At 44.4% G+C, this 12,759-nt stretch overlaps 2 protein-coding genes across 2 annotated transcripts; both read left to right on the top strand.

Moving 5' to 3' along the window:
- The first annotated feature begins 5,184 nt into the window (after positions 1-5,184).
- Positions 5,185-7,835, top strand: LOC101784860 (methyl-CpG-binding domain-containing protein 4). The gene is made up of 2 exons (XM_004967020.1): positions 5,185-5,271; positions 7,335-7,835. The coding sequence occupies exons 1-2, from the start codon at positions 5,185-5,187 to the stop codon at positions 7,833-7,835; spliced, it is 588 nt and encodes a 195-aa protein (XP_004967077.1).
- A 2,039-nt stretch (positions 7,836-9,874) lies between these two features.
- LOC101774464 (myb-related protein Zm38-like) lies at positions 9,875-11,956 on the top strand. Its single transcript, XM_004965490.1, has 3 exons — positions 9,875-10,007; positions 10,116-10,245; positions 11,279-11,956. The coding sequence occupies exons 1-3, from the start codon at positions 9,875-9,877 to the stop codon at positions 11,925-11,927; spliced, it is 912 nt and encodes a 303-aa protein (XP_004965547.1). The 3' UTR covers positions 11,928-11,956.
- The last annotated feature ends 803 nt before the right edge of the window (positions 11,957-12,759 follow it).

The following is a 12,759-nucleotide window of genomic DNA, read 5'->3' as shown; positions in this document are numbered from 1 at the left end:
TGACCGCGGCAGGGACTGGTTCAGGGTCAGGGTCACGTTCAGGGAGTGGTCGAGGGAGGCGTCGAGGCAGGCCTCGACGTAGGGTTGAGGAGGAGGAGGAGGAGGAGGTGGTGGTGGTCTAGAGGCCTCGAGGGAAGGGTAAAGCGGCGAGGCCCCCGTCGCCTAAACCTGAGGTGGAGGAGGAGGAGGAGGAGGAGGAGGAGGAGGTACCTTCCGCACACGCCTCTGGGGATGAGGAGGCGGAGGAGGAGGAGCAGCAGGAGCAGGAGGGGGACGGGGAGGCATGGGATGCCCAGTCCAAGATATGGTTGCGAGGTCCCTCATCCCTCCCGAAGCGGCCGATACCTGAGCATTTACGCCCGCTGATTAAACCGGTTGGGACCAAGTAAGTAACTTTAAATATTGTTAATATTGTTCTTATGTTGACTTTTACAAAAACTAATAATTCATATTAATGACTTGTGCAGGAGTTGGATTAAGCTCAGTGGGGGTGACCACAACCGTAAGGCCAACGGGATCCTTTGCCTTTTGTGCAGGGTTCACTTCCCTGGCTTGGTGGTGTACGCCGGACAGCTGTAGCCGGCCTACACGTGGGACCACTACGTCGCCGCCCCCGACGTCCCTGATCGTCAACAGAGAAGATTCCCCAACATAGCGGAGCGGGTCAAGGCCGAGCTGTGGGTAAGTACTCCTCGTACTAAATTGCTCAATACATCACCTACTTTCGACATTCTTGAAATATAACTGTATACGCGTGTATATGCAGGACTTTCTATAGATGCCAGGAGGGGTTCGAGGTCAAGGCGAAGGCCGTCTGTGATGTAGCCGCCAAGAAGCTCATGAAGGACATGCATTACGAGGCGTGCATCCAGGCCATCATCGAATTCCACGCTCAATACAGACAGATGAAGGTTAGAAAAGAGGAGGCAAGAACAATGAACATGACTAAGGACCAATTCATGAGGGTAAGTAAAGAACGTTGATGCTTACTATTTATGATTAATTAGGCTCATTTTCTTTTTCATATGTCACACGCTTGATGATGTAGGTGCCTCTGTGGTGGTGTCGTGCGCATATGCCGTGCTGGGAGAGGATGGTCGACGTGTGGTTGGAGCCCGGGTGGTTGGAGAACCACCTTGCTTGCCAGCAGCGGCGTTTGCAGATGCCGACTGCACCACACCATCAAGGCAGCCTAAGCCTTGATGAATATAGAGAAAAATGGGTACGCAACTTCAATTCTTTATTGTAACGTTCAGTTCTACGTAATTTTTAATGATTTTGTATTTTGCCGCAGTCGGCGTCCTACATGATGGCCGACCTTGCTCCCAGCTCAAGGCATGGGTCCTCTCCAAAAAGGGCAAGGCGACGGCCGATATAGATTTCAACCCAGACGACCCGTCCGAGGCGTACAGCCACCCTAGCATACACAGCCGCGTCAGCGAGTATACAAAGATGGCTAGGGAGGTTCACGGGCCAGACTTCGATCCGAGCTCCGAGGACATTGATGGAGAAATCGTGATGAGGGTGGGAGGAGGCAAGAAGCATGGCCGATATTGGATTGGCGACGGCGTCATCGACACGACCTCTACTCCCACTCTCTCCCAGATCCGAGCTAGGAGCACAGACTCGAGCCCGGCGATACGGCCACGACCCACCGCTGCACAGTTCCAGATGGAGGCTCTACAGGTTCTTTCTCTTCCATTCATCGTTCGTTTGTTGTTATACTTTAGCTTTGCATTATAACATTGCAATGAAATATTGTAGGCCCAGGTGGAAGAGTCAAGGAAGAAACAAGAGGAGATGGCAGCGCAGATGGAGGAAATGCGGCGGAGGATGGAGGAGGAAAACTGGATTAGGATGGAGCAGATATTCCAGCACATGCAGAACTTTGCTTCGAGCATGGGACAGTCTTTGCCTCCACCACCGCCGATGATGTTCCCTCCGCCTCAGCCACCCACGACTACTCCTGTGAGTCACTTGACACATTGTGCTTAAGATTTAATACTTTAAATTTGACAACTTTAGATGTTAGCTCAGAATGTCCTATCCTATGTGCAGAATCAATCGGCGGCTTCGAATAATGAAGATCAAGATTTGTCGCAGTGGTCTCCTTGGCCTCCACGGAAGTAGACTTGGTTGTGAACAATGTGGAAACTAAATTGTGACAAGAACTTGGATTTATGGATTATTTCGTGCTTATGTTGAATTATGCCTGTGGTGTTTATGAATTATGCCTGTGGTTGTGAATTATGCATGTGATTGTTTATTACAAATGCCTGTGATATGTGTATTGTGAATTGAGAGGGGTCCGTTATACGTGGCAAAATGTCGAAAACGAGGGGGTTCTGGTCACTTTGCCGAGTGTAACACTCGGCAAAGAGGGGCCTTTGCCGAGTGTTTTGGCTTTAACACTCGGCAAAGGTGCATTTCCCAGGTGTAGGAAAGCTTGTTTGCCGAGTGCTAGGGACAAGGCACTCGGCAAACAAGGGGTCTTTGCCGAGTGCCAGGCACGAGGCACTCGGCAAAGGCCCTAATCCCCAGCTACCCGGGCAGGGTTGTTTGCCGAGTGCCCACCCTAACACTCGGCAAAGGGCCCGTCTTTGCCGCGTGCCCGTGACACGGCACTCGGCAAAAAAGCCGGCTTTGCCGAGTGCCCACTCCGTGACACTCGGCAAAGACCCGGTGTTTGCCGAGTGTTGGCACTCGGCAAAGACCCGGTGTTTGCCGAGTGCCTCCCGTCTAGCACTCGGCAAACCCGCCGTTACCCCCGACGCCGTCAGCGTGTATTTCGCCGAGTACATCTTTTCACCGAGTATTTTTTGGCCGTCGGCAAAATGTTTGCCGAGTGCTCGCGTTTTGACACTCGGCAAACTAGTCTTTGCCGACACAAAATTTGCCGTGTGCTCTTTGCCGAGTGTTATACTCGGCAAAGCCTTTGCCGAGTGTTTTTGGGCTTTCGCCGAGTGCCTCTGGCACTCGGCAAAGCTTCTGTTTCCTGTAGTGACGGTACGAATATTGAACGAATTTGGATACGAACTATCCATTCGAGTGTCTGAATTCCTTTGGTTATACGAACGGACGGATAATATACGTAGCATTTTCATCCCTAGTTGTACTACTTGCCTATTCAAATCGGCGGTTAGCATTTAAAACCTGGTGTGTAATTCTCACTTGTCTACCCAAAGAAGTTGTCATTTAAACATACGCCCCGTAGTAGATGGGCATACTTGTCTATCGGAAGTAGCAGCATTTGAATACTAAGTGTGGTCACATTTTTATATTATCAAATTTCTATCCATGTTTTGTAGGCCAACAACATATTGATCTTGTTATAGACATTTTTCTTAGGACACCCGCAACACTGTAAATATAGTACGCTATCTGTAATTTTGTCGACGTCATCCATAGACCAATGCTCCAATGGGCCTAGCTATAACTAGACCTGATCATTTTGTGGGCTGGATCACACTGGCTCAAAAAAGCTCGGTTCATTTCGGGTCAAAAATTTCAGCCCACAGCAGTCCCATCAGCATTGTCAGGCTGGGCCTAGATCGGGCTTGGGCTTCTTATTCTTTTTAGTTAAAAAATAAATGAAATTAATTGTTTGCGCAGCTTTGGGTCGGCCTGATTTTTTTGGCTTGGTTTTCGCTGACTACGCCCAACACCGCAGCTAGCGTGGGCGGACTAGAACCCACCAAGCTTGGGCTGGGCTCAAAATGCTTAGATTGTAAAACACATTATATTCCAAACTTTTGTGGGCCCATATCCTCTTGTGTTCCCATCCCTAGTTTCTTCTCCTCTCTCCATATTCCCCCAATCTCTCCATTGGTCCATCCCCACCCACTCCACTTGGCGCAGTCGAGATCCGCCCGCTCGTTGACCGAGCCAGCTACATCCCAACTTCCCGGCTACATCGGCGGCGCGCTCCGCCCACATCAGTGGCCCCACGGCAGCCACGCCGCCGGCTCACCCCACGCTGGTGCCTTGGTGGCTCCACCCCTGCCTCGCCATGCAGGCGCCCTGACTCACTCCGCCCGTGTTAGTGGCCCCACGATCAGGCCCCGGCTGCCTCTTTATGGTGAGTAATCAGAGACAACTGCGAGTTTCTTGTTTAGCATCGGATCGGGTTAGGATTTGGAGAAAATTGGTCGCTCTTGGTATGTAAAGATTCATTTTTGTGTTTTGATGCAGGGTTAGATTAGGGTTTTTGTTGAATTTTTTAGCATTGGATTGGATTAGGAGGAAAATATTTTTTTATTGAGTTAGGTTTTGTTTGGGTATTTGGGATTTTCACTTGCAATAAAGTAATTTCATTGGTTAATGTAGGCATTAGGTCTGATCTCTTCATCTTTGAGTTTCAGTAGGCATTTTCACTAACACTTTTCAATGATCATGTGTGCAGTGAATGTGTTTGTAGCCAAGTGGTCATTGTTTTTCTCTCTCCTTTTCTTTATTTCTAGTTGATGTAGCTAGCGAACTATTATTCTTTTCTATTTTACTACGTTTCTTCTTTTCTATTTTAGTGGAGTAGTGTACGACGATTGCAGGTTCATCTTAGTGACGACTACTAATTCCACTAAAAATGGCAAATGTATCAGTGATATGTTTAACCCTCATAGATATCATATTATGGTTAAGAGATATCCATATTTTTTCTTAATTGGTTATGTGTTCATTATAAATAAAAAAATTTCATCTATGTATTTCACCCCATGATACTATGAAGCGGTGGACAAGACATGGACCTTATAAGTGAAGCAAAAAGATTCCATGGCACACACATATTTAAGTTTTTTAACACTTTTATCTTATAGCTTTATTTTGTGTTATGTTCCACTTTTAGCATGTTTTTGTGTAACACTTAATTCATACATATTCATAGCATCTCTTATTTTTGTTTGACACACACATGGTTTTTATGCCTTGTAGTTACGTGTTAGTGTTACAACATAATACCATCTTTATAACATTTTAGGTGTACCATTAATTTATTTTACTATAATATTTTTAGCACAAATTTATAGGAAAATGGTATGTGAAGGTTGTAACACAGTTTTGTGTTCCTATTAATTTTTTATAATACAATGATGAATGTGTTATAAGAATTTCTTATAATATTTATGTTTTGTACTAGTGGGAGAGTTACACTAGTAGTACGTAAGAATTCACCAAGAGCGGGAGGAGATGGATAAGGCAAATGATGTACAAATAGAGGCAAAGGGGGAAGGCGTACTTGAAGAAGGCGATGAAGTGAAAAAGATACGAAATAAGGTAACTGATAAAATAAAGCTATACTATTTGATTTCTCGCTCTCTCTCTCTATATATATATTTGTTGCAACTCTTTTTGTTTCCATGCTGAATTTCTAGTTAATGCCCATGTATTTCAAAGGATTAAAAACATTAGTACTAAAACATTGTTGAGGCAACACATTTATGCCTTCTTAGCTCAAGGCTCCACAACTGAATTTCAAAATTTTAAGTAAATTGCTACAATGAGAACACATAAGTTGTAATCTAACAAATATACACAAAGTTTTCAAAATTTTGAGTAAATTGCTAGAATGAGAACACATAAGTTGTAACCTAACAAATATACACAGATTGATACACTGCAGAATCAAATACACAATTATACTACACTAAAGAGCAATTGCTATCCTATAATGTAATGAACGCATCATGCACTTTTTTATCCTTCCTTATGCACATAAGTTGCTACTTGATACATATAGTTTACCATCATAGCCGAACAATCTATAATGAAACTGATATATTTTATCCACAACAACACAAAATCAGCCTAGTTGCAATAGTTTTGAGAAACTAACAAGCTTTGTACTGCTCCTTCCATCCCAAAATATAGCTTTAGGTTTGTCGTAAGTCAAATTATTGCAGATTGACTAATCTTATATAAAAAAATATTTACACCTACAACGCCAAATAAGTACACCATGAAATACATTTGATGCACTAACATGGTGCCATAGATCTTGATATATTTTTATATAAATTTGGTCAATGCTAAGATACACAGTCCACCTGCATATTCACAAAAAATGAACATCCACGTGTTCTTGAAACCTTGCCATTGTAGGAATTAGTACTTTTGCAGCTCCTAGAATTTCATGGTAATATATGGCCATTGAGAATAATGAAAAAAATAGATATTTTACATGCCTCCAAGGACAGCTTTGTATAGGATATTGTGCTATCTTACCACTCAACCAAAGACTATTGTTCCCATGAAAGACAAATATAGTTATACTATAGATTCATTGTCTGTTTATTATATCTAACTCTTTCAGTCTCATAAATCGGGCAAGCACTTTTTGTCGAGAGAAGTGGCAACTACTCCCTCCGTTCCTTTTTATCTGTCAATCCCACTTCCCTAGAATTCAAACGTAATCAATTTTGACCAAATATATATAAAAAGTATTAATATGATACATAATTAGTATCATTAGATAGATTGTTGAATCTATTTTCATAATAAATTTATTTAAAAATATAAATGTTGCTAATATTTTCTACAAATGTAGTCAACCTTAAAAATATTTGACCAACACGCTTCCCACGGTGACAGATATTAAGGGACAGAGGGAGTATGCTGCAAATTGTGTTTCATATGTTTTGTGCACACATTTCTGTGACCCACTACACTTTTACAGTTGGGAGAAGGGTGATTGGAAAATATTTTAAGGGGACAAGGATAATGGAAAACTTGGTATAGTTAATAGTTGTTTGTACAATGCCACAATAGCTCTTACATTAATATTGTTTATGAAGCTAGTTTAGTTTTCTTCTATGTATACTTTGAACAAATGATGGACTCAGTCGGGGGATTTCAACCTCTACTAAATTGGATTGATCCTCTTTTTTTTTCTACACTTCCTTCAGTGCAATGGAACATGACTTCTGTGTAACAGTATGCAGATGTTGCTATAATGTAGAAACACTACGCAAGATAGGGCAGGCAAAAAAAATGCCATTTTGTGCTATGTACTGAAAAACTGAGTCATATTATATTGTCAGGTTTTCAATGTGCTTGTTGAAAGGAAATGTTTCATTATTCTAATTTACAGAAATGGTCCATATAATCATATAATATCATATTCGAAGCTCTTTTTTTTTGCAATGTGCTTGTTCAAAAAATGTTTTATTGTTCTGCTCTTCAGAAAAATGATCTGTGACACAAACAATCCCTAATAATTGCCTTTGTTGTTGCTATAATCTAAACTTTCATTTTTTTATATGCTCACTGGAGATAGATTTTCTTTTATCTTTCCAAAAATTATATATAAATAAAATAACTAATACCTTATAATTTGACAGAGAAATCGAGGTTCCACCACACATCCTATTGGCTTGTATGCGGTGCAATGCTATGAGTGTGACCAATGGCGTACAGTTCCAACTCAAGAAGAATTTGAGAAAATTCGTGAGAACTTCACAAAGGATAAATGGGTCTGCACCAAAAAACCAAACTGCTCTTGTAAGGATCCTGCCGACATTGAGTATGACAGCAGCCGCATCTGGGTCATTGATAGGCCCGGCATTCCAAAGGCTCCGCCGGAGACTGAGAGGCAAGTGGTTTTGAGAAGTGATTTATCTAGAATGGACACCTACTACATCATGCCAACAGGGAAACGCATAAAAGGTGCGAGTGACTTGGACAAGTTTCTGGAGGCAAATCCTCACTACAAAGGTCGCATGTCTGCTTCAGACTTCAACTTTGCAACACCCAAGGTTGTTGAGGAGACTGTTTCTGCCTGGAAGGCTGCTATGGCCAAGGAGCAGGAGAAGGCATCAGGCCCTTCGAGAGGGCAGAAGTGATCGGAGCTCTCAACTCTGCCTGTGCTATGTTTTGGTGATAGTCCGCTTTGGATCATGTCGCACTTATCTTTATCTAGTATCTTAATGAACTGGAGTTGCTTTAAGTTTTATCGCTGTGATGTTTTTTTTTTAAATTTCCGAAAGGGTGGCAAGAGAATTGCAACAAAATTTATTAGAAGAAGAGGGAGTGGATCCCTGTAACCTTGCTTCATGAAAAAATCTCTGAGATGGTTAATGTGAGCTGTAGACTTATTACCATATCCTTCAGTTATGTAATCCTCTAATACAGCATCCTGCCGTTTTGCTTTTTAGTTCCCGAGTATATTAGTGCTGTCCAAGCTAGGGTATTCCTACCAAAATAATTGCGTGCCATTTCATTTCATCTAGTACAACAAGGCCTCCAGATGATGGTGCACATCAACTTTCTGCTGAATCTAACATGCTGATATAGTGTAGCCTGTAGGCATGGACCTGTTACTGACATGACGTAGAGTTGTCTTTGATGATGTCGATGCTGCACTGGTAGCCTTCTCTCATGTTGTTGTCTCACAGCAGAACTTCCCTTCCAGCCTGACTGGAATGGAAGTAGCAGTAGGTGTTCTTCCTCAAGGTCGCCTTCCATGTTTTCAGTGTGATGGTACAACTTGTAGGGAGGCCAATCGAAATGTAAAGCGCCCGTCCTGCATTGTGGATTAAAATTGCTGAGGCCTTTGTCAAGAAATCAGGAAGCGCTTCTGCATGTCAAACCCTCTTGGTGCAGTGAATTCTAAAATGTTTTATTTGATATGCATATCTTATCGTGTTGGAAACGGAACGGGTCTAACTCAAGAGAAATGTTCAAGAATTATTTGTGTTTATTTAGTCTAGCATGTATGATTTGATCTTGAACTGATCCCCGTTACTTCACAAGCCTGAAGTCTGAAATACAAACATCACATTCACTTCTGTCCAATAGACAATATGCATGATTACATTTACAGTCTCGAAACCTACCTCTAGTGCTTACATGCATCAACATCAAGAGTTTACATGCATTCATATTAAGAGTGATCAATTTTTAAAGAGGGTTAGAACGAGCAAAATCTCTAGAATTGCATCTGCTTTTGCTCAAGAAGGACCAAGTGGCTATAGAGATACGAGCTAGTCTTCAGTAATGGCTGTGAGCAGGGAAGCCTCATGGGAGTCTGGCGCCTGATCATCTGCACTAACAGTGAAAACAGAAGAGAGAGATTGTGTCAGTTCAAACTTCAATCCACCATGAAAAGTATAGCTTCCCAACTCAAAACATCACAAGCTTGCAGTACCAGCATTTTCTGAGGGGAGGTTCATGCTCCTTCTCTTCCCCCTTGCTGCCATGAACAGAGTCGCCATTGTTCGTCTTGCCATCGTCCTCGGTGCTGTGGTTCTCATTGCCATTGGCCCCTTTTCGCTTCCTCTGTTTCCCATCTCATAGGCACGAACTGACCCTAACAGTTTTTCCCCTCTCATTTTAGAACTAGACAGAACAGATCACATCTTTCGCAAGTTCATACACGTACAGATCAAAGCGATGGGCAGTGCTCGGGGCCTGATCTCCGATCCGGGGGCCAAAACCGAAATCGCGGCGTCGATGTCGTGAACATCATCATGTCCAACTCGTGAAAATTTTAAACCTCGCCATCGTTAAACCACTGGCTCTAGTAGAATATAGAGATTAGCCTAAGCTGTTGATTTGCCGGAGGGATGCAGTTACGCACGCGCCCTATTATACTGCCACCGCCACTAAAAAGAATCATTTGTGCGTGATTGACACTAACCATGCCATTTGCCGCCAGTTTGTTAAACGACGGGGAGGGGGTCACGCCATGGTCATGCGCCTCCACCTCCCCCAGCATGTTGTTACCGTGCCTGCAGCTGCAGAAGCAGGCTAGCTTCTTCTTCTCCATCCACCAGGGTTTCTGTCTATATCTACTATCGCCTTTTCTGCGGCGGTGACGACATCCAGAGCTCTTGATGCGTCGCTGATTATCAGCACAGGGAGGGTGTGAGGAGATAGGACGATGGGGAGGCCGCCGTGCTGCGACAAGGCGAACGTGAAGAAGGGGCCGTGGACGCCGGAGGAGGACGCCAAGTTGCTGGCCTACACGTCTACCCATGGTACCGGAAACTGGACCAACGTGCCCCAGAGAGCAGGTCGGTCATGTCGCTGTGCTGGTGCACCGGAGGATCTGCAGTGACGACGATGTGTGAGCCATTTTGTGTTGTTTGGCTGATGATGGGATATGGGATACGACCGTGCAGGGCTGAAGAGGTGCGGCAAGAGCTGCAGGCTGAGGTACACCAACTACCTGCGCCCCAACCTCAAGCACGAGAACTTCACCCAGGAGGAGGAGGACCTCATCGTCACCCTCCACGCCATGCTCGGAAGCAGGTACGCTACAATCAGGCCTCTCTTTTTTTTTAATCATTTGCTTTGTCTGTAAAGGTAGTACTGTACGTAGTAATACTGCAGCATGCATTATCTTTCTCCTTGTCAATTAGGAACTACTCCATCCGTTGTAAATTATAGTTCACTTCGGTTTTATCCCAAGTGAAATTGTCCAAATTTAACCAAGTTTGTAGAAAATATGATAATATCTATAACATCAAATATATACACTATCAACACATATTTCACAGTGGATTCAATTTGGTATTGAGTTTGATGCTTTTCCCCCTAAAAGTGTGGTCAAAATTGGATAAGTTTGATTAGGAGAAGACTAAAATGAACTATAATTTGGGAAGGCAGTAGTAGTGTTTGGATCCTTAATTAGAAGCATTGTATGTAAGGACAATTCTTCGATCTATCTCATCGCAGTTTTGAAACAAATTATCACATCAAACAGTGTTTACGCACCCAAAATCTGAATTCTAAAATACACGTGCTAGTTCTCATCAGTTGAAAGAGAAAAAAAAAATTCAGATTCCTCGTTCACGACTCTTCCTTCTGCTCCAAAGTGGTGCACACATATTATATTTGACATCAAAACTACTGCCAGTACTTGCTTGTCTAGAAATGTGGCATCAAGATCGAAATCTAACAGATTATGAAGATCTAGTTGAAATTTCAATTGAATCCTAGCAACTTCTAGAGATATTGCCCTCTCCCAAACAAGCCTCTGCTAGCTATTGCATCTGTGCCGTTGCTGATGGATCCAATCTTGATGCGAACGAAAATGACATGACACCGTCCTGGAGGCTGGAGACCGTTGGAGCTCTCTGAGCGATAACGTTAACGAACTGTACGATCGAGCAGTAGCATACGCAATGCGTGCGCTCATGCATGCAAAGTTGATTGGAATCTCGATCTTCTTCGACGATCATTACTCATAGCCACACTAGCATTACTCTGCTATTTCCATTGCTAGGGGAGGTGATTCTGGTTTGCTATCTTGAATCATCACCAGCTACTGGATGAAATGCAGGTGGTCTCTGATCGCGAACCAGCTGCCGGGGCGCACGGACAACGACGTGAAGAACTACTGGAACACGAAGCTGAGCAAGAAGTTGCGGCAGCGCGGGATCGACCCCATCACCCACCGCCCCATCGCCGATCTCATGCACAGCATCGGCGCGCTCGCCATCCGCCCGCCGCAGCCGGCGCCCTCCCCCAACGGCTCCTCCTCCGCCTCCTCCTACCTCCCCGCGCCGGCGCTACCGCTCGTCCACGACGTCGCGTACCACGCCGCCGGCATCCTGCCGCCGCCGCCGCCGCACCAGCAGCAGGTCGTCATCGCGCGCGTTGACGCGGACGCGCCCGCGTCTCCGGCGGCGGACCACGGCCAGCAGCTCAAGTGGAGCGACTTCCTCGCCGACGACGCCGCCGCGGCATTCGAGGCGCAGTACCACCACGACGCCTCCGTGGCGGCCCACGGCGGCGGCGGTGGCAGCATCCTGGCTGCTGGGAGCAGCAGCGCTGGTGGCGGCGACGACGACGCGGCGGCGTTCATCGACGCGATCCTGGACTGCGACAAGGAGACCGGGGTGGACCAGCTCATCGCCGAGCTGCTGGCGGACCCGGCCTACTACGCCGGCTCCTCCTCTTCCTCGTCGGAGATGGGCTGGGGCTGCTGATTAATTAATTCATTAGCGGTTACGCAAAACCTGGGCCGCTTAATTTTCAGGCGAATTAATATTCTGCTTTGATTCTAGCATGGGCTTTTCTAGTCCGGTCGATCCTTCTTCAGAGTTGACAATTTCGTACTGAACCGCTTCGTGTTTTACGATTATTTTTACTAGTACCATTGATCAACTATTAAGTATTAAATGGGGAATATAATGTAATGTTATTTGCTTCTTTTTTCCAATTCCTAGGCGAATATTGTGCATGTGTTGGAGCATTTGAAGTCTTTTGCTAGGGTAAGCTAAATTGGTCAGGAAAACTTTTTTGCCCTTTCTCAGCTGGGTGTTTTCTGAACAGCTACGTTCATCTGGACAAGACTTTGATATTTTACCGTAATCAAATCCAGCAGGTGCGAAGATGCCAGAGCATATGTTTGGACGAACTGGTGGTAGGGGTTAATGAACTGATAAGACGGCATGCATAGGTCACAGTTTCTTTGGAGTCTTTTTGTTAGTTCAGTACTTGTGCTTGACGGATCCATATGCTCGTGAACTGTCCTGTGATAACCAAACTACCTGAGTATTCAGATTGCAATAAAGCCTATTGTGCTTTTTGAGAGAATCATATAAGACAGAATGTCATCGAGGAAATGTGTCATATTTAGGAGATAATCCAAGGAGCATCAGAAATTGGAGTCCTGTTTTTTAATGAGATTTTGAATCGCATGGATCTGTACTCTGTAGTCATGTTATGGCCAGATACTTACGTATTTTGAAGGATTTATTGATACCTTGCATGCCAGGACTGAACTCTTTCTTCGTGTTTAAGATGTCTGTCATTGGC

Source organism: Setaria italica, chromosome IV (genome assembly GCF_000263155.2).
Source record: "Setaria italica strain Yugu1 chromosome IV, Setaria_italica_v2.0, whole genome shotgun sequence".
NCBI classification, from domain to species: Eukaryota; Viridiplantae; Streptophyta; class Magnoliopsida; order Poales; family Poaceae; genus Setaria; species Setaria italica.
This window is presented reverse-complemented; position numbering and strand designations above follow the sequence as displayed.

Bases quoted from the DNA above. Each gene is read 5' to 3' on its own strand.
- LOC101784860 (XM_004967020.1), top strand. From the start codon at position 5,185: ATGGATAAGGCAAATGATGTACAAATAGAGGCAAAGGGGGAAGGCGTA. The intron at 5,272-7,334 runs GTAACTGATAAA...ATAATTTGACAG, and splicing joins TGAAAAAGATACGAAATAAG to AGAAATCGAGGTTCCACCAC.
- LOC101774464 (XM_004965490.1), top strand. From the start codon at position 9,875: ATGGGGAGGCCGCCGTGCTGCGACAAGGCGAACGTGAAGAAGGGGCCG. The intron at 10,008-10,115 runs GTCGGTCATGTC...ACGACCGTGCAG, and splicing joins CAACGTGCCCCAGAGAGCAG to GGCTGAAGAGGTGCGGCAAG. The intron at 10,246-11,278 runs GTACGCTACAAT...GATGAAATGCAG, and splicing joins CACGCCATGCTCGGAAGCAG to GTGGTCTCTGATCGCGAACC.